The sequence below is a fragment of the Podarcis tiliguerta genome (assembly GCF_965153285.1).
Source record: "Podarcis tiliguerta genome assembly, chromosome: 1".
Classification (NCBI taxonomy): Eukaryota; Metazoa; Chordata; class Lepidosauria; order Squamata; family Lacertidae; genus Podarcis; species Podarcis tiliguerta.
Window position 1 is genome coordinate 3,235,347 of NC_139534.1, and position 25,014 is coordinate 3,260,360.

At 42.7% G+C, this 25,014-nt stretch overlaps 2 protein-coding genes across 4 annotated transcripts in view; one reads left to right on the forward strand and one right to left on the reverse strand.

Annotated features, from left to right (window-relative positions):
* Positions 1 to 6,240, reverse strand: part of MREG (melanoregulin) — a 34,666-nt gene extending 28,426 nt beyond the window's left edge. Inside the window, exon 1 of the mRNA XM_083402979.1 lies at positions 5,987 to 6,240. Coding sequence (XP_083259105.1) covers positions 5,987 to 6,090 — 104 coding nt within the window. The 5' untranslated portion in view covers positions 6,091 to 6,240. The remainder of the gene's footprint in view (positions 1 to 5,986) is intronic.
* Positions 6,241 to 9,477: 3,237 nt separating this feature from the next.
* Positions 9,478 to 25,014, forward strand: part of UBE2F (ubiquitin conjugating enzyme E2 F (putative)) — a 31,035-nt gene continuing 15,498 nt past the window's right edge. For 2 of the 3 annotated variants that reach the window (XR_014502799.1, XM_083403132.1), the window contains exons 1-5: positions 9,478 to 9,635; positions 11,120 to 11,253; positions 15,270 to 15,299; positions 15,624 to 15,689; positions 19,119 to 19,186. Coding sequence is in view for 2 of the 3 variants with exons in the window: in XM_083403132.1 (XP_083259258.1) it covers positions 11,136 to 11,253; positions 15,270 to 15,299; positions 15,624 to 15,689; positions 19,119 to 19,186 (282 nt within the window). In the remaining variant the exon portion in view is untranslated. The remainder of the gene's footprint in view (positions 9,636 to 11,119; positions 11,254 to 15,269; positions 15,300 to 15,623; positions 15,690 to 19,118; positions 19,187 to 25,014) is intronic. The other variant, XM_083403133.1, reaches the window with a different exon arrangement.

A 25,014-nucleotide genomic window follows, 5' to 3' on the forward strand; every position in this document is an offset into this window, starting at 1 on the left:
GGTGCACTGCCACAACAAATTCACCACCAAAAACACCAGAATATAGCTGGATAAAGGCCATGAAACAGTTATTCTTTAATGGGCCACTTCAATTAGGCAGGAACGTTTTCTCTAGCTCACATTTCTTTAAAAAGCCAATTATACTAATCCCATTTCACCAGGACTCACTTAAGAGGCCTAAAGTGGGAATGAAAGAAGCCTGTCTACCCACTAGTAAAGCACAAGGATGAATAAGGTGCAGAAATATTTTGCCCCACACAGGTTCTAAATAGGACAGTTACGTGATCAAGGAAATCCTAGTTTAATTAATCATGAGCTTTAGAACAGATTTCTAGGATTTAACCGAATCTGCATAACGGTTCATATGAATAAAGCAAAGGCTTGACCAAAAAATAATAATCAGATTTCTATTGCAGCAGGTACTACTATACACTTACATAGGAAAGAATATTATTGTTATGAGTAGTAATATTAAAAGTTCATATCAATTAAATGCTGCAGCCTAACTCTTAGGAAGAGGTGGGAAAGACGTTACCATCACCACTTTATTCCATTTACTTACCCTATAAACATTATCTTCAAGTACCATTTTAAAATGTTTGTGTGATGACCCTGCAAACAAATGTGCTTGCTTGGAGACTGTTTTGTATCAACATTCAGTAATGTGTGCCCAGTTTGCAAACCCCACTAGTTATAGTAGTAAATTACAATTCCCCTACATAATTTCCTTTGTGGAGTCATTATTAGTTAGCTCACACTGGTACTTTTAAAGCCCTACTAAGGAAAGATATTCTATTACAAATCTACTAGATCAACTACGAAGACTTCCCTAAAACAAACTGCAACATGTGCAAATTAAGAGATTTTGCACAGCATACTCTAAAATTTATAGAGCAGATGTTCCTGTATGAATACTGCGTCTTCTTTTGTCTGCCACAGTGCTAATGGGCTGGAGAAGGGAGGAGCTCAGAGCTATACAGTGGTACCTCGGGTTACATACGCTTAAGTACTTAACCTGAGGTACCACTGTACTCACAACACATCACACTCAAAACAGGTGTTGTGTCAAACCATGAGCATCAGCAGCACAGGGCATTGCAGGCAGGTAAATCCTTTAGGTTCTTCTGCAAGGCATCAGTTACAATGCAAAACAAGATGAACAGAGGAATTGCAAGACCATTAAATCTTATGATCATTTTCAAACAAATTCCCTGCACATGAAGTACTTCTGTAGGGGGGGGGGGAGAATAAATCCCAGGTGTAAGAGAGCAGGAACAAGTGAAAGAACTTTCTCTGGACAGCCAGAACATGGGAAGCCCTCTGCAAATTTTTAATTCGGAATGTATAATTGGCTTTATTGTTTGTATTATGATGTTGCAAGATTTGATTTGATTTGCTACCAATTGGAATGTTATTAATTGAAAATTAATAAAAAATATTTTTAAAAATAAAAACCCCAGGTGTAATAACTGCGCATATCTAACAGGCATCACAGATAGTTTGTATGGTTTTTCTTACTCGGCTGGTAGCCAACAGTTTGCTGCCTGCTACATATATGTCAATGATGGCTGGTCAATCTTATGCAAACAAAAAGAGAGTGGACTATAAATGTTACTGTGCTGTACACATATGGCAACACTTCAAAACAAGCAGTGACCATTTTAGGTGTGTCCAATTGACCTGCGATCGGCAAGTCCTTTAGGACTCCGAACGGGGAGTTGGCGCTTATACGAACTCCGCCAATGTGCATAGGGGCCAGGAATGGAAAACCCCCCCCCCCCACACACACAGACAAAATGGCCACTGCTTGCACTGCACATACATATGCTCACTTACTAAAAGGACACCATTAATCATATGTGTTTAATCCACAAACTATGAAGGATTTATCTAAATGAGTTGGCATTTGAGGCCTATTGTTTAAGAAGTGGCAAGCTATGAACATTAGAAATCAGTGACAGAATTACAGTAGTACCTTGGGTTACATACGCTTCAGGTTACAGACTCTGCTAACCCAGAAATAGTACATCAGGTTAAGCACTTTGCTTCAGGATGAGAACAGAAATCGGGCTCCAGTGGCACGGCAGCAGCAGGAGGCCCCATTAGCTAAAGTGGTGCTTCAGGTTAAGAACGGACCTCCAGAACGAATTAAGTACTTAACCTGTGGTACCACTGTACATGAATGAACAAATAGCCCTTGGGTGTGGGGCATGAGATCGTAGAAAGATGTATTACTCATACTTGTGAAAGCCGCACAATTTCATAATATGAAAAAAAATAACCCACAACACAGTGTCAAGTTACTTTCCATTTTGTCAGCGCCTTCTTCCAAAAACACTATTAAAATAACTCCTGCCTGAAAAAAGCAGCAACATACCCACCCACCCTGGCAAACCAACCAGGAATATCGTTGGCCTAAAGCACAAATATCCTTTGAGCCTCACAAAGGGCCTTCATTTACAACCCCATACTGTGAAAAGACAGAGCTGCTGTCTATGGGGGGCACAAATAGCAGCATGCCCAGCATAAGCTCATGTTTCGTCCTGCACAGCAAGCAGGAGAGTGGTAGTCAAGTTCTGCCTCTTGGCAGTAAACTTCCTTGGTTAGAGAAGAATTGTGGCACATACATTGTTCAGTCCAGCGATAATTGCCAAACGGCACCTTAAACCCCGGTTATGGGCACAACAGAATATCTAGCTGCCTTTTTTTACATGAGATTTTATTATTATTACTTTCACTTTACAACACCTTAAAACATCAAATAAAATAATCCAGAATAAAATAAATTCAAGTTTCAAGGAAAACAGTTCAGATCCTTCTCTAAGTGAACTCTAGGGCGCCAGTGTGGCGTAGTGGTTAGAGTGTCAGACTAGGCCCTGGGAGATCAGGGTTCAAATCTCCACTCAGTCAGGAATCTCACTGAATGACCTTGGGCCAGTCACAGCCTCTTAGCCTACCTTGCCGGGTTGTTGTAGGGATTAACTATGGAAGGGGGTGAACCATGTACTCCCTGAACAAAAAGGTGGGGTATAAATGTAGTATATAAGCTCTTCTGCTTACCGGCTTAAGAAAGCTGGAGAGGCCAGCCAGAGACATCAGTCGCCAAGCTAGCACCCAGAAATCTCCACATGGTCGCAATTGGACCTGTGCCAGTCACAAAACATGCCTAGCTAGTTTCAAGCACTCCTGCTCACAAGCTGCTACAAGTCCCAGGTTGGGAAACACATGATGTAGTTACTTTGCTGGAAGTAACAAAGCTGTGTCTCGTTAGTGGACGGGGGGGGAGAATGTTTGGAAAGCCTATGCACTCTTGAGTTGCACTTGTGGGGGAAAAGTACTGTATTATAAATACCATACCAAACTTGGATTAAAATTACTATGAATGACAATCCTAGCAACAAACATCTCATACACTCTATTCAGATAACATGTCATGCATGCCACAATTAAGGAACCTTAACTACGGTTTGATGCCCTGTCCACAAGCTGTGACCGTCACACTATCTCTGCCAGGCCATTAACAAGGGAGTGGGGCCTAGAAAGTTTTGAGTTCTGATAGAAAGAGAAAGCAGATCAAATGCTCTAAAGTTACTGTGTTTGCTCAAGTCCTGCCTTGGGTTCTGAAATAGAGTCAGCACTGTTCGTGGTTTGACATGTTGCCCTAATGGAGCCACGGGCAATTACTACTTTAGGTCTCAACACTGTTTTATACTGAGCAATTGTCATTTTATTGAAAGTATTTATAGTGTACCCTTCACCCATAGGCCACAAGACAGAAATGTGCACACTTCAAAAACAAAGCAAAAGCAATCAAGTTAAAACATAAAACAAAATACAAGATTCCAGTTACGAACCGGAGGAGACAAGAACCTCACTATTAAAAAATGTTTGCTACAAATAATTCCCACAAAATCTACAATTCTAGCCTTACTTACTTGGAAGTCTAAATAAAATCAAGAATCAGGCTAATAGCACAATAAACATTATCTAGGGTTAGAAAGGTTGTACACTGCCGTTCTAAGCTTTCTTGGGGGGGGGGATAACCACACCCTGAACAGATATGCACAAGATGATTCTAGTTTTAATCATTTTTCATTGTGGTATGCTTTCTTGACATCAGCTTTGTTCACACAAGCAGTGCCTCAAGTTATGTTCTGTAGTAATCACACATAGAGTTTCTGAGTCCTCAGCACCAACACTGTGTACTCCTGTGTATGTCTGAAGCCCAATGAATCAAGACCCTAAATTCCTGGTCAAATCATTTAGGAATTCAGCCCAAGTGAGGAAGCTACCAGTATATCCCAAATCTGGAAACCTACTTCTAGCACAGCAGTTGAGGGCAGAGTTAGAAAAAATGGCCACTAATTTGAATTTTAGATTAGAAAGGCCTCCCTATCTTAATTTGAGCTTCATAGGGTGCCTTTTGTGTATACCAAAATCAGTACTTTGGTCATAAAAGTACAAAATTCTTATTTACTGGAGCTTGGCTGCTGAACTATTCCATACACAGTTACCCACACGCAAATTAAAACCCCAGAGTGTGTACCAATAACCTCCATCCATTGAGGATAGCTACAAACAGGTTGCTCATCACAGCTGTTTGTAATGGCTGTGGGGATCAAGTTATCTGTAGCGTCCAGCCAAGTTAGCCAGGCAAATTGCACCATGTACTCACAACTAATCTGATAAATGGAATAGCAAGAACAAAATACAGTTTGGCTCACTGTATAAAAACATGCTAGCCCTCATCCCACTCCAAACTAGCCAATATTATTATTGTTTGGAAGCATTTACCCCTGTGTATCCCCTATCGCCCAAACACAGGTTTACCACCTCAGTGAAACTAGGCCCAGGAGCATAGTGGCTTGGTGGCAGTAGTGTGCCAGTCATTCCACAAACCAGAGCAAACTAGGGCAGATTCCAAAGGGAGCTCCATTTTCCAGCCCTTAATTCCACTTTCATGCATCATTTTAAAAATCATTTCAACTTCACTTCTCGTGCAAAGGTGTTTCTAAGGCTAGCTGAATAGGCATTACAAGAAAGGATAGTCTCTCCAGCAGACACCCAACAGATCATCAACATGCATCATGGGTGTAGCCAAGGGGGGGGGCAGCTGCTCCACCAATTAATAAAAATACTTAGCTAACTGAGGTTCTGCCCCCCCCCCAACAAAAGGCTTGCCCCCCAACAAAAATCCTGGCTACGCCCATGTGCATCATAAGCAGTTAGCAGAACACCCCAGGAAGATGGCAAAGATGCAAACAGAAGACTCAAGCAAGCAATGCCCATCCAGCTCAACAATTCAAATGTTATTGAATTCTTCTGGTTGTTGAAATTTGAACATGACTTCAGCATGTGCCAATCGGTGCTAATATTGCTTGGGGAGCTGGAAACAAAATGACAGAGGTATGCTCGGATGAGGAGCAAACCAAAGTAGCCATGTGATGACAGAAGCCAAAGTGTGCACTTTAAAAATGCACTAAAATGCACACCAGTTTTTTACTTAATGGATTTGGCACACTAAAAGGAAATCCGGAAGTAAAAAAGTAGAGGCTGGCGTTTTGAAAACGTCATGTGGATGGTACAAAAACTTGTACGCACGAAAAACGACTCCATAATAGACCTCCATCTGGAAACATACATGGCAACTCCACGGCACCTCCAGGTTCCGAGGCAGTTTACCCCCCGCGCCACATTCCGGGAGGACGGCTACCTTCCAGCCGCGTTTGCAGGCTTCTCGGCGGTACCTGAGAGAGGATGCTGACCAGGTGGAGCCACCTCCGCGGCGCAGCGATTCAGGAGACCCGGAGGCGCGCGTCCCGCAGGGAAGCCAAGAGCCTCGTCGCCGGACAGGCAGCGGCCACTCGGCCAATGCGCCCCCGGCAGCCTCGGGCTGGCCTGAAGCAAATGCTTGGAGGATGGCGGCTCGGCGGCGGCGCAACCCGTTGCCCCCTTCCTCCTCCTCCTCCTCTCTCTGCCCCCTTACCTGACCAGGGGCTCCTTCTCTGGCAGCGCCGCGTCGCCCGGGCATCGTCCTCGAAGGCAGCCGCAGCAGCAGCACCAAGCCTCCAGCCAGTCGCTCAGCCCCATGGAAGCGCGGCGGAGACACCCCCCCGGCGCCCGCAAGAGCCTCGCTCAGCTCCTCCGCGCCCCAGCGCGCAGCACTGCCCGCCTCATGCTCGCCGAAATCCCCTTCGCCGCCCGGCTCCTGCTGGCCGCGGCCGCGCGCGCTCTCGCGGCTGCCACCTCCCGGGGGAAAGCGGAGAGGCGGACGAATGCCACCGTCTCCCTGCTCACGCACATCTCTCTCGGGCGCTGCTCACGATCCGGGCTTTAATTTGCACCGCGCAAGATCGAACTGGAAGGAAACACGAGCCCAGAGTCAGCGCCTGGACCCCCGGCATCTCACACGGCTTGGCGACCGGGGTGATGGTGAACGCAACAGCAATGCACAGCTGGCACAGAATCGGACCTTTCCATTTCTGCCATAATGGCTGCTGTCTGACGTTTGCTAACTTTAGTGGCTTCTCAGGACTAACAGGAGAAATTTAGCAATGCTTATTAACCATGGAATGGAACCTCCTTGTTCAGAGGAAATATACTTCTGAAGGCCTGTTACTCGGAGGCCCTGGCCAGCTTCACAAAAAACAGCTAACAGCTGACCACAATCTGAACCAGAATGCCTTATTAAATGGTCTTTTGCTCTTACCCAGAAGGGCTCTTATTAGATTTTTACATAACCTTTCATTGGTTACATCCTATTTTGTCAGAAGTATGAGGTGTTATTCATCCTTGACAGATGCAGACACACAGATTTTTTTTAAAAGAAACACTCCCATCCACCCCACGGGCTCAGAGTAGCTTACTAGTCCTGCCACAATGTTTTTACTTTTAAAAAATCCCATTTTCATTCATTGTTATCGTAAAAAAAAAAGTATACAAAAATATAGCAACTGAAACATGGTAGGAAAGATGCAGCCTGCACATAATAGGGTGTCATTTACATTATAAATATATTTGATCAGAATTTATTTATTTATTGCATTTAAATCCCGTCTCTTTCTCCAAGGAGCTCAAGATGGCACACATGGTTTCCCACCTTCCTACTCATATAGTCCCCACAACAACCCTACAAGGTAGGTTAGACTAGGAGGCAGTGATTGGTCCAAGGTCATCCAATGAGCTTTATGGCTGAGTGGAGATTTGAACCCTGGTCTCCCAGGTTCAGTACTCTATAATCACTACACCACACAGGCTTTCACTGACAGAATGACAATCAGTGAGAGGAATGATAGCAGTTGTGATTCAACAAATTGTTTTTCTATTTAAACTTGTTTAATATAGTTTTTATTCATTGTGAAATCACTTGGAAGTGCTTCAAAGGAAGCATGAAATAAACATCTGGATGGCATCAGGTTGGGGGGGGTCATTCCAGAAACAGCCACTGATAACAGAATAAATTAGCATGTGCAACTCTTGCACCATGAAGATAAATGTAATCATATTATTATGAGGATTTTGTGGGGGACGGGTAGTCTGTATGCCCTGACCCTGCTAATGCCTGGGGCCCCTTCTAATTCTTGGAATAGTTAGGCTAGCTTCCTGGTGGGGTAGTAGTTTAGGTAATGGGGTATTTTGCCCATGGAGTTTTATATGCCTGTTGTTTTTGTCCATGGAGTTTTCTTGGCAGGGATACTGGAGTGGCTTGCCGGTTCCTGCTCCAGGTGGATCACGTTTGGTCAAAACTCTCCACTATGACCTGTCCATCTTGGGTGCCCTGCTCGGCATAGCTCATTGCTTCTCAGAGTTATTCAAGCCCCTTCACCACGGCAAGGCACTGATCCATGAAGGAGAGTCACGAAGAGTTGGACACGACTAAACAACTAAACAACAACAATAGGCTATTAAGAGAACAAAGAAAGTAACTGGGTGGAAGAGTACAAATGGTGGGGGTGGGGGGGATAATAATAAAAATAGTAATAATAATACTAATAATAATTTTAGTTATTTATAGGCCACCTATCTGATTGGGTTGCCCCAGCTACTCTGCAGCTACCAACAAAAAATAGTAAAAACACAATACAGCACAAACCTCTAAAAGCTTCCCTGAACAGGGCTGCCTTCAGCTGTCTTTTAAAAATCACATAGCTGTTTATCTGTTTGACATATGTTGGGAAGGCATTCCACAGGAAGCGTGCAACTACTGAAAAGACCCTCTGCCTGGTTCCGTTTAACCCATGTGTAGGCAAACTAAGGCCCGGCGGCTGGATCCGGCCCAATTGCATTCTCAGTCCAGCCCGCGGATGGTCCAGGAATCAGCGTCTTTTTGCATGAGTAGAATGTGTGCTTTTATTTAAAATGCATCTCTGGGTTATTTGTGGGGCACAGGAATTCGTTCATTTGCGCCCCCCCCCAATACAGTCTGGCCCCCCACAAGATCTGAGGGACAGTGGACCGGCCCCCTCCCTGCTGAAAAAGTTTGCTGACCCCTGGACCTAGACCGTCTAGCAGGGCTGGGAGTTGGCGTCTGAGGCGAACCACAAAATGGCACTCCCTCCTCAGCAGGGAATAAGGGGTGAGTGGAGATCTGCACCAGGAACAAGGCTATGGGGGAATAAAGAGCTACATCAGGATCTGCTGCCCGGCAGATCCTGCCACCTGAGGCAGTCGCCTCACATTACCTCATGGGTGGGCCAGCCATGAAGGCAAGCTACAAGCAAAGATAAAGTAGCCACTGCCTCAATATCATACAATATTTTGGGGTATTGGGGTCTGTAAAATGCAGTGCTCACTGCCACGGAGGAGGGAGAGGTGGTTCCCTCCACTGTTTCCCAGCTGTTGTTGGACTGCAACTCCCATCATCCCTGCTACCAAGGGATGGTGGAAGTTGTAGTTCAGCAGCAGGGGACCGAACTTGGAAAAACACTGCAAGAGTCTCTCCGAAGTGCCCCTGTTTTCCAGGGACATCCCTGATTTGATCCCCCAGGTCCCACTTTCCTTCACGATGTCCCTATTTTCACTGGAGAAATGGTGGATAGTATGGAGATTTCTGACCCCAAAGCCATCTAAAGACAATCCTGTACAATATAGGGAAGTTTTTAAAAAAATGTTTAATGTTTTATTCTGTTTTTATCTATGTTGCCCCGGACTGTTCGGGGCAACCCAGTCAGATGTGTGGGGTGTAAATAGCAAGACTCCCATTGCGGAAGGGCACGTCCCTATTTCCGCGGGAGAAATGTTGGCGGGTCTGCGGCCACCTCTCAGCGCCCCCCCCCCCGTCGCCCCCCTCCCGCCGCCTGAGAGCCAGAGGAGGCAGCCAAGGGTTAAAGGAGCCCGCTCGCTCCTTTGCAGTGCGCACGCGCAAACTCGGGTTTTCGTCCCCGCAGGTCTTGTGCGTGTCCTTCGCCCCGCTCCCTGCGGCTCAATAAAGTTCTTGTTGCGCAGCTGTCAAGCGTTCACCCCGGACGCTCCGCCCCCGTTCCTTCCACTTCCGGTTCAGCGAGGGGGGAGGGCTGAAGGGGGCGGTGTTGCCGCCGCCGCCGCCGCCGCTGCAGCTGCCGGAGGAGCGGGAGCCTCGCCGGGGATGGTGCTTCTGGCGGCGCTGGCTTCTCCGGGCGGCTCGACGGCGTTTCCAGGTGAGCAGCGCCGCCCGCCACCCGACGTCTCCTCAGCGCCGACGCGCCGGCCTCCCGCCTTCCCTCCGGAGAGCCCCCTTCAGCGCCCGGCCCGGCCCCGGCCGCCCTTGGCTCCCTCACGCCGGAGACGCGAAGCTTCCCCTCACCCGCCACACACAGGGCCGAGGGAGGCAGTGCAAACGGAGCGCAGGCGCGCGCCGTTAACCTGCGGGATTCACTGCCGCAGGATCTGAGGGCGGCCGCTGGATTTGGACGCCTCAGGGAACGGGTCGCGGGGATTGGTGGGGTGCCTCCCCCTTCCCACTCCCAGCGATTTGATCTCTGCGCAGGGCAGCTCCATGGAGGCATCTCCGCAGACTAGGTGTTGGGGTGAAAACGATGGTGCTGGTGGGATGGCTCCCCTCCTGCCCTGGCTGGTGGCATTGTGAGGGACAGCTGGCTGGCCACCACGGGGAGGTTTCTGCTGGCTTAGCTGGTCTGATCCTCTGGGGCCTCTCTTCTGTGCCTGCCCACCCCAAAGAAGCTCCAGGAGCAGAGCATGAAAGCAATGGGCACTGCGGTGGAGAGTCTAAGGTCTAGCTTTAGATTTGCCAAACCTTCTTATTTTGTTTTTTAAAAAGCCATTTAAGTTGCCACCACATCCCATCCCAGTGAATTCTGTAAGTGCATTGTGTAGTTATTGGGGCAGCAATGTTCTGTCTTGAAACGGCTTTCCTGGACTCAGGGGTTGTCTCCCGCCAGGCAACTGGTAAGCCAAGAGCAAGCCTTGGCTACAGCCAGTGGTTTGTCTGGAGCGAAACCAACCATGAGCTCAGACAAATCTTGGCTTACCTTTTGGTATCATGGCAGCAGGGTGGTCAGGGACTGTCAAAGCAAACACTATTTTTATTGTGCATACCTGTGCGTTCATGCTTAACCATGGGTCAACTCAGCATTCTGCCTGAACTGAGATATCCTGACTTTTATTCTTCTGTAATCTTATTAGGTAGTTGGTTGAATGTTCTAACTCTTCTTTTTTGAGATGCTACACCTTTGTACTTCTTATGAGCCAATAGGAAGGCTGCTTTGACAGCAGTGTCCATAATGATTATGGTAAGGGACCATAGTTCAGTGGTTGAGCACATGCTTTTGCCTGCAGAAGGCCCCGGGTTTAATCTCCGCTAGAGTCTTGGGTGTACGGATTGGAAAAGCCTCCTGCCTGACACCCTGGACACCTGGTCCCAGCTAAAGTAGATAGTACTGGGCTGATGGAGCAATAGCCTCACTTACCAGAATGCACATTTCTATGTTTATAAGACTGACTTAATGAAAACAGATAATTTTATGTAAGGAATTATGTATTTCACAGGTATTGAGCCTATTGCTGTGCAGAGGTTATACAAGGATAACTATGCTTTCATGTAACTGAACATTAACATTTGGAAGAAAATACAAACAAGGTTTTTAAAAAAGACTAATTTACTTTTATTTCATATATGCTTTAGACGGAAGATAGCAGTAATGCTAACACTGGCAAGCAAGCTAAAACGGGATGATGGTGTCAAGGGGCCCCGTTCATCCAACCCAGGTTCTGATTCAACTCGAAGAGTGTCTGTTAGAGATAAGTTACTTGTTAAAGGTAATGCTGCTTTCTATATGAAATATCACTGTTCTCCTAAAATTTAATGCACTGTCTGATAATTGAACTAAATGTGCAGAGGTTAGCAGAGTATAAAAACCCTTTTAAAGAGAAAAGTTAAGATGCTTACAAATTCATGAACACGCCAAAAAGCATGGAAACTGTAAGTTAAGGATCCACATTAATTTCCATATCATATAAACAATTAGTGCAAAGCAATCATGTACATGTTTCCCTAGGAGTAAGTCCAACTGTATTCCATAGAGTTTACTTCCAGATAACTGCATAGGATTGCACAATCTTACATCATTCTGCTCACATACAATTTAGCCTCCATGCACCTTCAGTCTTTTGGCCCCAGTCCTCTTGGTATTGGTTGGCTAGGTGAACACTGACATTCTTGTTTTCTCTGTATGCTTTGCATTGGTTAAGAAAGAATGACATATATTACTAAGGATAGGTTGCATATTGGGGTGGGCAGATGATGAATGAAAGACTACAAAATGTAGAAGAATTGAGAGAGAGACTGTGGTACATTCCTGTATTACTATGTGACAAAACATGTTGATGAAAGAACAGAGAAGGTAAGTCCTGTTTTTATGACTAAACATGCATGGGATTGGGCTTTGGAACTGACTGGCACTATTTAAATTGAGTGAATTAAATTAACTGATGTTCTAATAAAACTTGAATAGTTACTTGGTTTGTTTTATTTTTTATTGAACATGCACAAAATTGCCCTCTGTGGTTCAAAATAGACATTTTATTATAATATTAGAATTTAAAATGTGTCCCTTATATATGAAATACTGTTCCCCCAGTCTGCAGAGGAAGAACAAAAAATCTTCAAGGGAAAAATACTTTATTTCTGAACTTTGATAAGTCTTCATATCTCTGGAAAGGACTGTACCGTGTGCATATCAAATCTGTGCTGAACAGATATTTAACAGTAAAAGTTCCAAGGAAATGGAATTTATCCTCAGATATGAACTGAATGAGTCTCATGAGAAATTGCATCCAGGTCAAACCAGCCAATCTATATTTTTAAGCATAGAGGAAGCTTGAAACCAGCTGCCAGGTATTCTAGGGCATTGAAAAGAAAATGGGCTTTTCTGAAGAATTACACCAGGCTATGACTGCTGTAATAAGTCTAATTTTTTTCTCCATGGCTACTGTTTGACCCACATCATAGTATATCATAGCACAAGAGAGAGTGTGCATGTGGCTGTAGAGCATGCTGCTGTTTGCACGTCTGCCTCACTGCATTTTTGTCAGTGCTGTACCTAAAATGCTTATCTGAATCCTATAGGTTAACTTTGAAAGAGTGCTTTGTGAATTTGTGAGCATTTACAAATAATTGTGTGTTCTTGGACGGGGAAAGTGGTGAGTTGGCCCATTCCACTAGGCTGAATAAGAATACAGTTCCTATGCCAAATACTAGGAATTCTAAATCCATTTTCTGCATCGATAATGGGCGGGGGGTTGCTGCTAGTATTGCTCAGGAGCAAGAGAGACCGGGCTTCTTTAATAAAATGAAATAAAAATGTGGGAATGTAAAATTTAAGATTCATTCATTTAAGCACAATCAGCTCTGCAGCAAGAATAATGATAAGCTGAAGAGAATACAAATGATGGAAAAGATACAGAGAATAGTTGGCTTTACCTTGGTTGGGGAAAATATAAGCTACTGGAAGGAAAAAGTAGGTTGTATATTAGTGGAAAGAGGATCATCAGGTTGCCTTGGTGTTCTTTTGTCTCTTAAGCTTTAAAGCAGGCATCCCCAACCTGCAGCCCTCCAGATGTTTTGGCCTACAACTCCCATGATCCCTAGCTAACAGGACCAGTGGTCAGGGATGATGGGAATTGTAGTCCAAAACATCTGGAGGGCCGAAGGTTGGGGGTGCTTGCTTTAAAGTGTGCTGTCAGTTTTGCATTGACTTGACTAGGTTTTTTTTTAAGCAGACCGCTAACCTTTATTTGAGGCTTGAAAATATGTTTTACAACATACATCTGGAGGGTCATTCCAGATCAAGTGGTCCAATTTTTGATGACTTTTTTTACCTCATGTCCAATTTTCTTAATATTTTGTACACTTGTTTAATGAGCAGAACTAAGTTTAAATCTAAAATTTATTTTATCTCATCCTGTTTTTGAGTTTGAAATTTCAGAATATTGACAATTTTGGCTTTGCTGGACTACACAAAAACCCTAAAAGCGCTTTTTGGGGTGGATACTTTTTTGACATTTAAAATCCTATTAAGTTAAAAAATATATTTTTAATGTTTATATAATGTAACTTAACTTTAAAATTTAGTCCATCTGTGCCATATCACATCAAAGCCCATGAAGTTCTGAAGAGATTGGTATTTTTAGTTTTGAAATATTCAATTCTGGAGTGAGCAAGGCCAAAATTGTCAATTTTTTGAAACTGCAAATCCTCCTAACTCAAAAAGAGGATGACATAAAAAAATTAAAAACAGAGATCTGGGACCTTCTCTTATACAGTGGTACATTGGTTTAAGAACAGTTTAGTTTATGAACAACTTGGATTATGAACGCTGCAAACCCAGAAGTAGGTGTTTTGGTTTGTGAACTTTGCCTTGGAAGCAGAACATGTTCCGCTTCCTGTTGAGTGTGTTCCATTTGTAAACTGAGTCCCCCACTGCTATGGGAAAGCATACCTTGGTTTAAGAACGCTTTGGTCTAAGAACAGACTTGTGGAACAGATTAAGTTCGTAAACCAAGGTACCACTGTACTACTTTTAGGAAATTGAAACTGAAAGCAATATAAAATGGTAAGGTAAAAAGTCTGTGGCTCACTTGACATGATTTAAGGAGCAGAATTGTAGGGACACGTTTAGAGCAGGGGTGGGAAGAACCTGTAGCATGTCACCCTGGGCTTAATTTCATGCTGATGAGGAAGGAAAGGGGGTGGCAGAGAGGGAGGAAAGGGGTACTCTACCCACTTACGCACCTGACATTGGCCTGCAGCCCTAACAAAGTTCACAACCCCAACTGAGAAGTACAGTCATACCTCGGGTTAAATATGCTTCAGGTCGAGCGTTTTCAGGTTACGCTCCGTGGTGACCTGGAAGTAATGGAACGCGTTACTTCCGGGTTTCGCCACATGCGCAGACGCTCAAAATGACGTTATGCACAAAAGCGACGAATTGCAACCCGCAGACGCAGGTTGTGTTTGCTTCAGGGCTCCGGAACGGATCCCATTCGGATCCAGAGGTACCACTGTACTTTGAATGTGCTAAATGCCTTATTAAAATGGGCAAAATTATACCTAGGGTCCAATCCAGGAAAAAATCGTCACCATTAAACCCCTCGGAAAACAGTGGGATTGTCACCATATTGTTTCATTAATTTTTATGGGACCTAGGTAATAATGACTGAATTGCGGAGGGTGTCATGCCGTTTAAGTTGCTGCTGGCCTTTGGCTCTGTTGGGTAATTGGCCTTTATACAAACTATTGTTTAGACGGTTTCCTTCGGGAAGTCATTGCTCTGTACTGACTCTTGAAACATATAAAGGTGAATACAGGTAATACCTTGCTTTTTAAAAATTTGTTGTGATTAACTTGGTATTTTTGTGTTAGGGTGATTTAAGTGCTTTAGACTCCAGTCCTACACTTACTTCCCTGAGAGTGAGCCCCACGGAACTCTGGGGCTTACTTCTGAGTATGCATATGTAGGATTGCATTGTCAATAAGCTTAGGGTAGTGTTATTTCAATATTATCCTTCAGCAGTTATGTGACTGACTTCATTGAATCATTTTGTATAATTATAATTCAGTTGTTTAATTATAGCCTTAGTATTGTTTATTGTACCTTATATTTTAACATGAATATTGTAATATCCTCTATATTAAGATACTGTTTTTGCTGTGACTTTTTATTATTGCTTTGTCAGTTTAGATGTAAGCCAAAATTATCTTGAGTATTATATATAGAAAGATGCTATATAAATAAAGTTGGCATTGACTCACATTTTTATTTCATTTTTAACAGAAGTTGCAGAACTTGAAGTAAATTTACCTTGTAAGTATAGTGTTCAGAAGGTTTTCTGAGGAGTGTACAAACTCTTCTTTTCCAATGTATATCATTTTCAGATAGCTGCAGATATTGCAACCTGGGACTCCTTTGGGAGGAAGGGTGGGATATACATTTATTTAATAAATTAATAGATTTATGCATGAACTCCGCTCAGATTGTAGTTATCTTTTGTAAATATTAACTGCGCAATAAATTCCCTTGTGAGGCCTTTTTCTCTTTCGTTCCTATGTTTGTTGCCTTCCCCTCCACAGCTTGTCAGAAATGTCACAATTGGTGGTTATTTTCAGATTTTTAAATTTTGTTTTTCAGGTACATGTGAAGTAAACTTTCCTGACCCAAATAAACTCCATTATTTTCTCCTAACTGTAAACCCAGGTAATCTTTTAAGAATGTATTTTGAAACTGTTAATGTTAAGTGCAGAGTGTTCTATAAGCACTCAAATCCCTTTGTGAATGCGCACACACAATTTTCAGCCTTCTCTTTTGAAATTATTTGGGGAAACTGAAGGTGAACATTTGTTATTTGAAAAGAAATGTAGAGTAAGAGGATAGATATATTTATATTTTGATGGTTAACTGACAGCCATACTTGATGCATCAAAGCTATGCAATGCCAAAAAGAAAAAAGAACTACACTAAATCAAGAATACAGTAAAAGCAAGTGGCAAAACAAAAAGGTATCATTTTTTTAAAAAGATACTTACGTTTTAAAATCAAATGTAATAGACTAGGTATATAATAGGTTAAACAACAAATTAATAAATTAGAGCAAATGTTCTTTTTTTAATTCTATCAAACTCTACAATTCTATGATTCTGTGGTTTATACGCCACCTTTTCTTCCAAGGAGCTCAAGGTGGTGAAGAACATGGTTCTCCTCCCCAGTTCATCCTTCCGACCACCCTGTGAGCTGTAGGTTAGGCTAAGTGATGGTGACCCAGTGAGCTTCATGGCTGGGTGGGATTCAAACCCTGGTCTCCCAGGTCATAGTCCAACACTCTAACCATTACTGGCTCTATGACATCACAAGAAAAGTTAATGTTCTTGATCTTACGGCAAGCTGTTTTCCAAAAATCTGGTATCTTTGGTCATGGACAATATACAATACATGGTGTGTATCAGAACATGGACAAGTACATCTGCAGCACCTTTTGCTGATTCTGGTGTAAATTTAACTTGGTCTACTAGCATCTGCACAAAATTATATAAAACCTTTTTGGATGAGTTTGAACAAGTTTGAGTAGATGTAGTCCTCCATATCCAAATGTCCCACGTTACACATTTGACTCAGAAATCTTATCCGGTGATTGCTCAAAATCAGCACCTCATTCTGTGTACTATTATGCAATTAGTGTCTTCACAAAGTTTTCATAAAACGTCTTAAGGCGTCTTTAAATGAGTTACAGATCTATTCAAGACCATCTAAATAGCAGGGAAATCAGCCCCAGACTACTTCATTTGCTACACAGTGTAAATAAAACCTTTAGCTGTAAAGCTTAACAAAAGATAAATTGCTAATAATTTAGTTGACTCTTCCAGATAACTATTTTGGGGGTTCTTGTGTATTTCTGTTGCATATACTATATTCTATACTATATTCTACATATCAAATATACGTATTCTACATATACTATATTCTATAGTATGTAGAGAATGTGTAGTTTGAAATTTAACTAGTACTGTCACATTGATCATGCTGGTTGGAGATCGTATTTCTTGAGTCTTTCGCAGGATAAGTAGTAAGTGTTCAGCTTGCATGAAAAATAATTATGTGGTTTGGTACCATGTCAATGTAGTTGCTTTATCCGTATAATTTTCGGTTCCTTTTTAGATGGCTAGAAAGCCATCTACACTACACTACTATAGTGGGTAGTGAATAATAGACCAAAATATATTTCACTAGTTTTGACAAGTTGGGAATTATTGAACTTTATAGATATGGGCACTAGATGGCACTGATAGAATACCGTATTTTTCGCCCTATTGGACGCACCGGCCCATAGGACGCACCTAGTTTTCAGGGGGGGAAATCAAGGAAAAAAATATGATTTCCCCCCCCCCCCGCAGCTCTGGGAGCAGCGTACAGGCTGCACGCAGCCTGTGCGCTACTCCAAGACCTACTCCCTGCTTTTGCGGGAGGTGGCGGAATTCCCCCACCTCCCGCAAAAGCTCACAGGAGCCGTGCGCGACTCCTACGGGCTTTTCGACCAGGAGGGAAAAGGGACGGACTCGGCCAGGCAGTCCCTTCTCCCTCCTCGGGGAAAAGCCCCCAAGAGGGGCGCTCTTCAAAGGGTGTGCGGCTCCTGCGGGCTCCTAGAAAAGCCCGCAGAAGCCGCGGAGCCCCTTTAAAGAGCGCGCGGCTTTTGCCTGCTTTTGCGGGAGGTGGGGGAATTCCCCCATCTCCTGCAAAAGCCCACAGGAGGGAGAAGGGACGGACTCGGCCAGTCAGTCCCTTCTCCCTCCTCAGGGAAAAGCCCCCAAGAGCGGCGCACGGCTTTTGCCTGCTTTTGTGGGAGGTGGGGGAATTCCCCCATCTCCCGCAAAAAGCCCACAGGATGGTTGGAGAGTAGCGGGATGGCGTCGCGCGCCTTCCTGCTGCCCCCCATCCTCTGGGGCTGGCGAGGGGGGAAGTTCTGCTTTCCCCCCCGCCAGCCTCAATGCCGGGTTGGAGAGTAGCAGGAAGGCGTTGCGCGCCTTCCTGCTGCCCCCCATCCTCTGGGGCTGGCGAGGGGGGAAGCGCTGCTTTCCCCCCCGCCAGCCTCAATGCCGGGATGGAGAGTAGCAGGAAGGCGTTGTGCGCCTTCCTGCTGCCCCCCATCCTCTGGGGCTGGCGAGGGGGGAAGCGCTGCTTTCCCCCCGCCAGCCTCAATGCCGGGATGGAGAGTAGCAGGAAGGCGTTGCGCGCCTTCCTGCTGCCCCCCATCCTCTGGGGCTGGCGAGGGGGGAAGCGCTGCTTTCCCCCACGGCCAGCCTCAAAGAGCAGACTCTCCTGGCTTCGCGTTGCTATCGCTGAAGCCAAGGAGCCTGCATTCGCCCCATAAGACGCACATACATTTCCCCTTCATTTTTGGAGGGGGAAATGTGCGTCTTATAGGGCGAAAAATACGGTAACTCTGTTGTACTGGTGATGTGTGGTTGTTGGCAGTAGAACTCTCAATTCTTTAGTTTTTTCCCCTCTCAAGTCAAGAAAGTTTAGAGTCAGAACACACAATATGGCAGAACAAACAAATATGGGTGGTGATTCTAGATGCATATTCATTTACTTCCCAGGTCACTTGCCCAGAACCACCCTGTTTCCCAAGCTGTCCATTCTAATTCTTCCAAGGTTCCATGATCCCAGTTGACTCTAGTCTGCCTTCGTCCTTCTTTGAACTCCTTCCCTCCCTCCCCAGCCCTGCCTTTTGGGCTTCCCATAGCCATCTGGTTGGCTTCAATGAGATCAGGATGTTGTACTGAGCCTGATCTAGCAGGACTTTGCTTATGTTCTGCTGCCATCACATCTCCTTTGACCCATAAGCCTCATCTAGCTGAAATATGCTTAAGAACATAGGGTGCAGAAGCCAGTTGTCTCAAACTTTCACCACCTTTGGTTAGAAAAAAATCATGAGCAGAGGGTGACATCCAACAGGGCTTTCCCTTCCTCCCTCAACCCCGACCCCCCACATCTGCTCCAGAGTGTCCCCCAGCCCACTGTTCCTTCCACTGGCAGATGGACACCATTGGATTTCACCTGTGACTTCCCCAGATCACTTTCTTTTCTGTGCTGTTGCATATTTCCTTTAAGCTTCTGTTTTTCCTTTAACAGATGAAGGTTATTATCAAAATGGAACATTTCAGTTTGAAATTGAAGTTCCTGATGCCTATAATATGGTGGTAAGTAATTAGAACAGTTTAATACTTACTGAGTTTCCTTTTACAATAGGCTTCGAAAAGCAGTTGGTTTTTAACTGTATGGCTCTGTACTTGATTATGGCCATATTGTCCAGGTTATTCATATTCTTTTTTAAAAATATATATGATTTTCAATACATTTCAATAGTTTTACAGTCATTTTAACATTTCAAAGCTAGACTTCCTTCCTCCTCTTTCTGCAGTTCCTTAAATTTATTTTTATCATTTCCTGCATATTCTAAATTAACTTAACTTTTTCTTTTATTCGTGTATTCCTATGAAACTGCAAGTTATTGCAAAAATCCTGCCAATGTTCTTACCTATTCACAGTTTATTTGTACATTTTCAATAAACCATTTCCATTCTTTTGTAAAAAGTTTGTTACCTTGATTTCTTATTTTTCCGGTAATTTTTGCCATTTCTGAGTAGTCCATAAGTTTTTATATCCATTCTTCTTTCATCAGTACTTCTTTCCATTTTGGGGCAAATAACATTCTTGCCACTGTAGTTTCATACATGAATAAATTTCTGTACTGTTTAGGTAGGACTACCCCTATAATTCCCAGAAGAAAAGCTTCTTCTTTTTTTCAAATGCTATTTTAAACACCTTTTTCTTCAACTTCTCTTGCTCCCTTTTTGTCTCTTGCCACCACTTGTACTTTCTTGGAAGATTCATCCAAATTGGATGTTTTAAGCTTTAATTCTTGCACAGTTTTTTTCCCCCAATTCTAATGTTTTATGTGACAGTTCTTTAATTTCTGTTGTCAAATTTGCGACCTCTGTTTTCTGTTCCAGTCTCTGTATTCCTTCCTCATTTCTAATAAAATTATCATTAAATCAGACTTTGTGTCCCCTTCTGTAATTGAACCTTTTCTTTGACCTGGTTTTGTAGTTGGGCCTCATGGTGGTTTTTTTTTTTTTTTTTTTTTTTTTTTTTTTGCTGTATTAGCCATGATTTTATCAAAAAAGTTTTTTTCCTTTTTTAAAAAAAGGTTAAAAATGCAAAATAATTTTTGTTATTTTAAATAATAACTAAATAGTTTTAAATAAGTTTAAAGAATATTTTAAACTTCAGTTCTCAATTTCTATATAAAATCAATAAAAAGGTAAAGGTACCCCTGCCCGTACGGGCCAGTCTTGACAGACTCTAGGGTTGTGCGCCCATCTCACTCAAGGAGGCCGGGGGCCAGCGCTGTCCGGAGACACTTCCGGGTCACGTGGCCAGCGTGACATCGCTGCTCTGGCGAGCCAGAGCCGCACACGGAAACGCCGTTTACCTTCCTGCTAGTAAGCGGTACCTATTTATCTACTTGCACTTTGACGTGCTTTCGAACTGCTAGGTTGGCAGGCGCTGGGACCGAGCGACGGGAGCGCACCCCGCCGCAGGGATTCGAACCGCCGACCTCTTGATCGGCAAGCTCTAGGCGCTGAGGCTTTAACCCACAGCGCCACCCGCTTATATCAAAATACCAATAGGTGGCGAGCTCTCCTTTCTTATGAGAAAGTACTTTAAAAAAAAGGAAAAGCCAAATAAAGAACCCCTGTAATAACTTTTCCAGCCACACTGTGTCGCTTGTGTTTCTTGTCCTATTTCTCTCACTCTGCTTTCCCTCTTATCTATTGTTTTGGTTTCTTATTTCCTGTTTTCCCTCCTTTACCACAGCATATTCACAAGATTTCACAGGATCCACGAAAATAAAAAATAGAATAACCTTTAATCCAATTTTTTTTAGCTCATGTGAAAGTTTTAAAAATCTCCTTTTCCATTCACTAAAACGGTATCGTTCCACAGTGTATCTTTCTTCAGCATCTTCAAAAAGCCCTCATAATATCCATGTGTGTGTGTATGTGTGTGTGTGTGTGTGTCTATGTGAAAGAGCGGGGAAGTTTAAGATCTTTTCATACCAAGTCTTCTCCTTTTCCCTTTTCTTCAGCTTCTTCAAAAAGCCCACCAATTACACAGACAAGGTTCATTTAAAAAAAAAATTGCCCCATCTCCAAATTGTTTCTGATCTCTATTGGACCCTAATAATAAAAATAAAAATATTTAACTGTCCGATTATGATGTGCTCTAAAAATATTTCCAAACCAGTCCTGATTTAAAATTTTAAATGCATACAGTTTCTGTCTCTTTTAGTTCATAAAAAGTAGCAAAGGAAATAGATATGTTTCTTAAAGTATTAAGATGAGTAATTCACAAAGTTCACGTCCTGCTTTCTTCTCTTATCACCCCAATGTCTAAAATTCATTTCCAGTTTGGCAAGCTTGTTGGAAAAGCACTATAAAGTCTTAAACCTATGCATCCAATATTCGCTCAAATCACAGTGTTAATTCAATTCATGCAATGGAATGCTTAAAAAGAAAAATCATTAGCGGGTAATTTATTTATTTTTTCTTAGCCCCTGCAGATTTTATTCCATGCCGACTGATACCTGCTTCCCAGGAGGGACTTCCTCTTTACCTCCCTGGTGTGGATCCAATTGATAAATTCTTCTTAAATATATATTTTTAAAAAAATTATCTTGGGCAAATTGGCCCGACTTCCTTTTACTTTTTAAAGAAGTCGCTGCTTTAATGGGGGCACTTGAGGCATTTTGCTGTGAGGTCTGTGTTCAATTTTGGTGCTCTCGCTGCTCCTTCCAGAGCTTTGGGGGCTCTTAGAGAGCCTTCTCCAACACCGCTGGACCCTTCAGAACCCAAATGTTCCTTCCGGGCTTTTTAGAGAAGGTTCTTTGCCCGCGCTCCCTTTCTGCCTCTTCGCAGCAATTAGGTTGCTCAGGACGAGCGATCCCCGGCATCCACCATAGCCTGCAGCAGACCCAGAACTCCCAGGTTATTCATATTCTTTCTCCATTAGGAATTTGTAAAAATGTGAATGAGTTTTGTATGATACTTGGGAAATTTTCAACACTGAAGAGCAATTCTCTTGAATTAAATCTCATCAGATATAGATATAATTCTGCAGTTATCAAAATAAAACTACCAGTATTTTGCATAGAGTGTATTTATATACTCTGTTTCTATTTCTGAAGAGCACGCAAGATACCATTCTGAATTGATGTTTTTTGGGACTACAACTCCCATCATCCCTAGCTAACAGGACCAGTGGTCAGGGATGATGGGAATTGTAGTCCCAAAACATTTGGAGGGCCGAGTTTGGGGGTGCCTGTACTAGATAGTGTCTTCAGCTGCTTCCTGCTCTGCCCATTGTGAATCATTAGACAGTTTTTGTTTTAATTATTATTTTGAAAGCAGAAATAAAATTGTAGATAAAATCTGAAATAAAAAAATTAGCCTCCCTTGGGTTTGTTCTCATGCGAAAGGTACACATATGTGTTTGTGGTTTAAGGTTTCTTAGAGTAGGATTATATAAATAGCAGCTGCTACAACATTCTCATCAGGCTCTTGTTGTGTTATTTGCCTCACATAATCAACTTTTGTAGAAAAATAAGTATTCTTGTTAATGTTTTTCACACCTTTTCTGGATGAAAAAATAAGCCTGGTAATTGCAGTCAAATACACAACAGCAGCTGAAGTTTGAGTGTGTGAATATGATTGGCAGAGCTATGAAATTAATTTCTGAAAGAGTTAGCTGTTGTTTATACCAGTAAGGATTATTTTGGAGCTGCATATTATAATTGTATTTTCCATTGTTTATAAAGAATCCGTTTGTTTAAATCAGTTCAAGTATGTGATACAAAGATTTGTGGGGATGAAAGAGAGAGAAAATAGAAGTATTGGATTGACTTTAGAATCCAACCAGACTAATTAAGTGAGATGGTTATTAGTTATAATAAATTACTTGAATTGAACATCTTATTTTAAAATATGTTTGGTAGTCACATTTGTCTGAGTTTTGGAGAGCTGATTTCTAAAAAATAATAATACAGAATGTTACTATAACAGCTACACACTTCAGTAAAAAAGCAGCAAAAGAAAAAGCTCTCCTCCATCCATCCGTATTGCGGCTTCTGGTTGCAGGTTAGCTGGGACTGAGCCTGGCCACAGAATAAAGCGGGGAGTGAATTTCGCTATTTTAAGTGTCTCTTCCTCCCATATTGTTCCTTGTTCATGTTTTTAAATTGTTGTTTTTATTGTATATTACCCTGAGATAATTGTATAAAAGGTGATCAATAAATTAATGATGATAATAATTTCGTACATTTACAACCACACCCTTGCACCTACTCAGACCTTCATGCACACAACGGAAAAAAATCATATGAACTGAAGAGCATTTATTTTTAACGAGATTCTAGAGAGCTGAATTAAATGTACTTAAGGATTGTAGTTGTAGATCTTCTCTGAACAGATTCAGCATGTTGCTGCTTCATAATCTGCCATAAATGTTACTTAGTGTTTGCTAATGTTGATGTGGCAAGGATTAGAAGGAACATGGAGTGAGGGCAAATTTAAATATGCGTCACGTTTTGATGATGTTGATGATGATGATAAAACAGATTCCCCCCCACAAATGTAAACCAGAATCCGTTCCAGAAGTCCGTTTGACTTTCAAAACGTTCGGAAACCAAACTGCAGCTTCCGATTGGCTGCAGGAAGCGCCTGCAGCCAATCAGAAGCCCAGTTGGATGTCCAGCTTCCGAAAATCATTTGAAAACCAGAACACTCACTTCTGGGTTTCGATCTTTCAGGATGCAATTTGTTCGGGAGCCAAGGCGTTCGAGATTCAATTTACGACTGTAAACAAAATACAATCTGTAGGATGTGGTATTATGATTTGTAGGTTCTTTTCTATGTACATGCATGCCTAATGAGAAGTTGCCTAGGAAAATAGATGTGCAAATAAAAAGCATAATTTCACAAAAGGTGGGAAAACAGTTTGTGTTGAGTCACTTTATAATAACATAAGGAGATCATTAAAAAAAACCACACAACAACCCTGCATTTTTTGAGACTTTGTAGAATGTAAGATGCTGCTACTAATCAAGCACCCCTCTTGCCCCCCCCATTTTTTTATCTTGTTTAGTAAATAAACGATCCACATAAACTTCCTGTTTATAATTACATTGTGAAGTTTGGCAAGATACATTTGTCCTTTTGTGTGCATTACACAACCATACCATCTTCTCCACCTCATTCTCAAAATTGAAAGCATTGCATCTTTCTAGAGCTAGAGCCTATGGCTAAATTGTTTAGCTATACAGTCGTACCTTGGATCCTGAACGCCTTGCAAGTTGAACATTTTGGCTCCTGAACATCCCAAACCCGGAAGTGAGTGTTCCAGTTTGTGAACGTTCTTTGGAACCCGAAAGTCCGACACGGCTTCCAATTGGAAGCCATGCCTTGGTTTCCGAACATTTTGGAAGTTGAATGGACTTCTGGAACGGATTCCGTTTGACTTCCGAGGTACCACTGTACTGACTTTTCCTCTGGCAATAGAGCAACTTAAACTTTTGCCTCTGCTACTTGCAAATTGCCTCCTTGAACCCTAACCAGCAAATAAAGCCCAACGGCAGTAAATATTCTCTATGCAATGGGGATTTACAGTTGCAATTGATATTTTTTAACCCCCATTGCCAATTTGGTTTATTATAAAAAATTACAGACTTTCAGCTGTTTGCAATGAACAGATCAGACAAAAGCAATTGAAATAGCTCAACACAGTGGTTGCTTCAAGTGGGTTCCCCAAATTCAGCTGAAATTGCAACTTTTACTGGCTTCTCCAGTCTCACTATTATTCAACCCCTTCATGGCAAGCATCTTTAGTATTTAGTAGAGCAACCTTTCGCTGCTATAACCTGCTGCAAGTGAGATGCGTAGCCATACAGCAGCTTCCGGCAACATTCCTG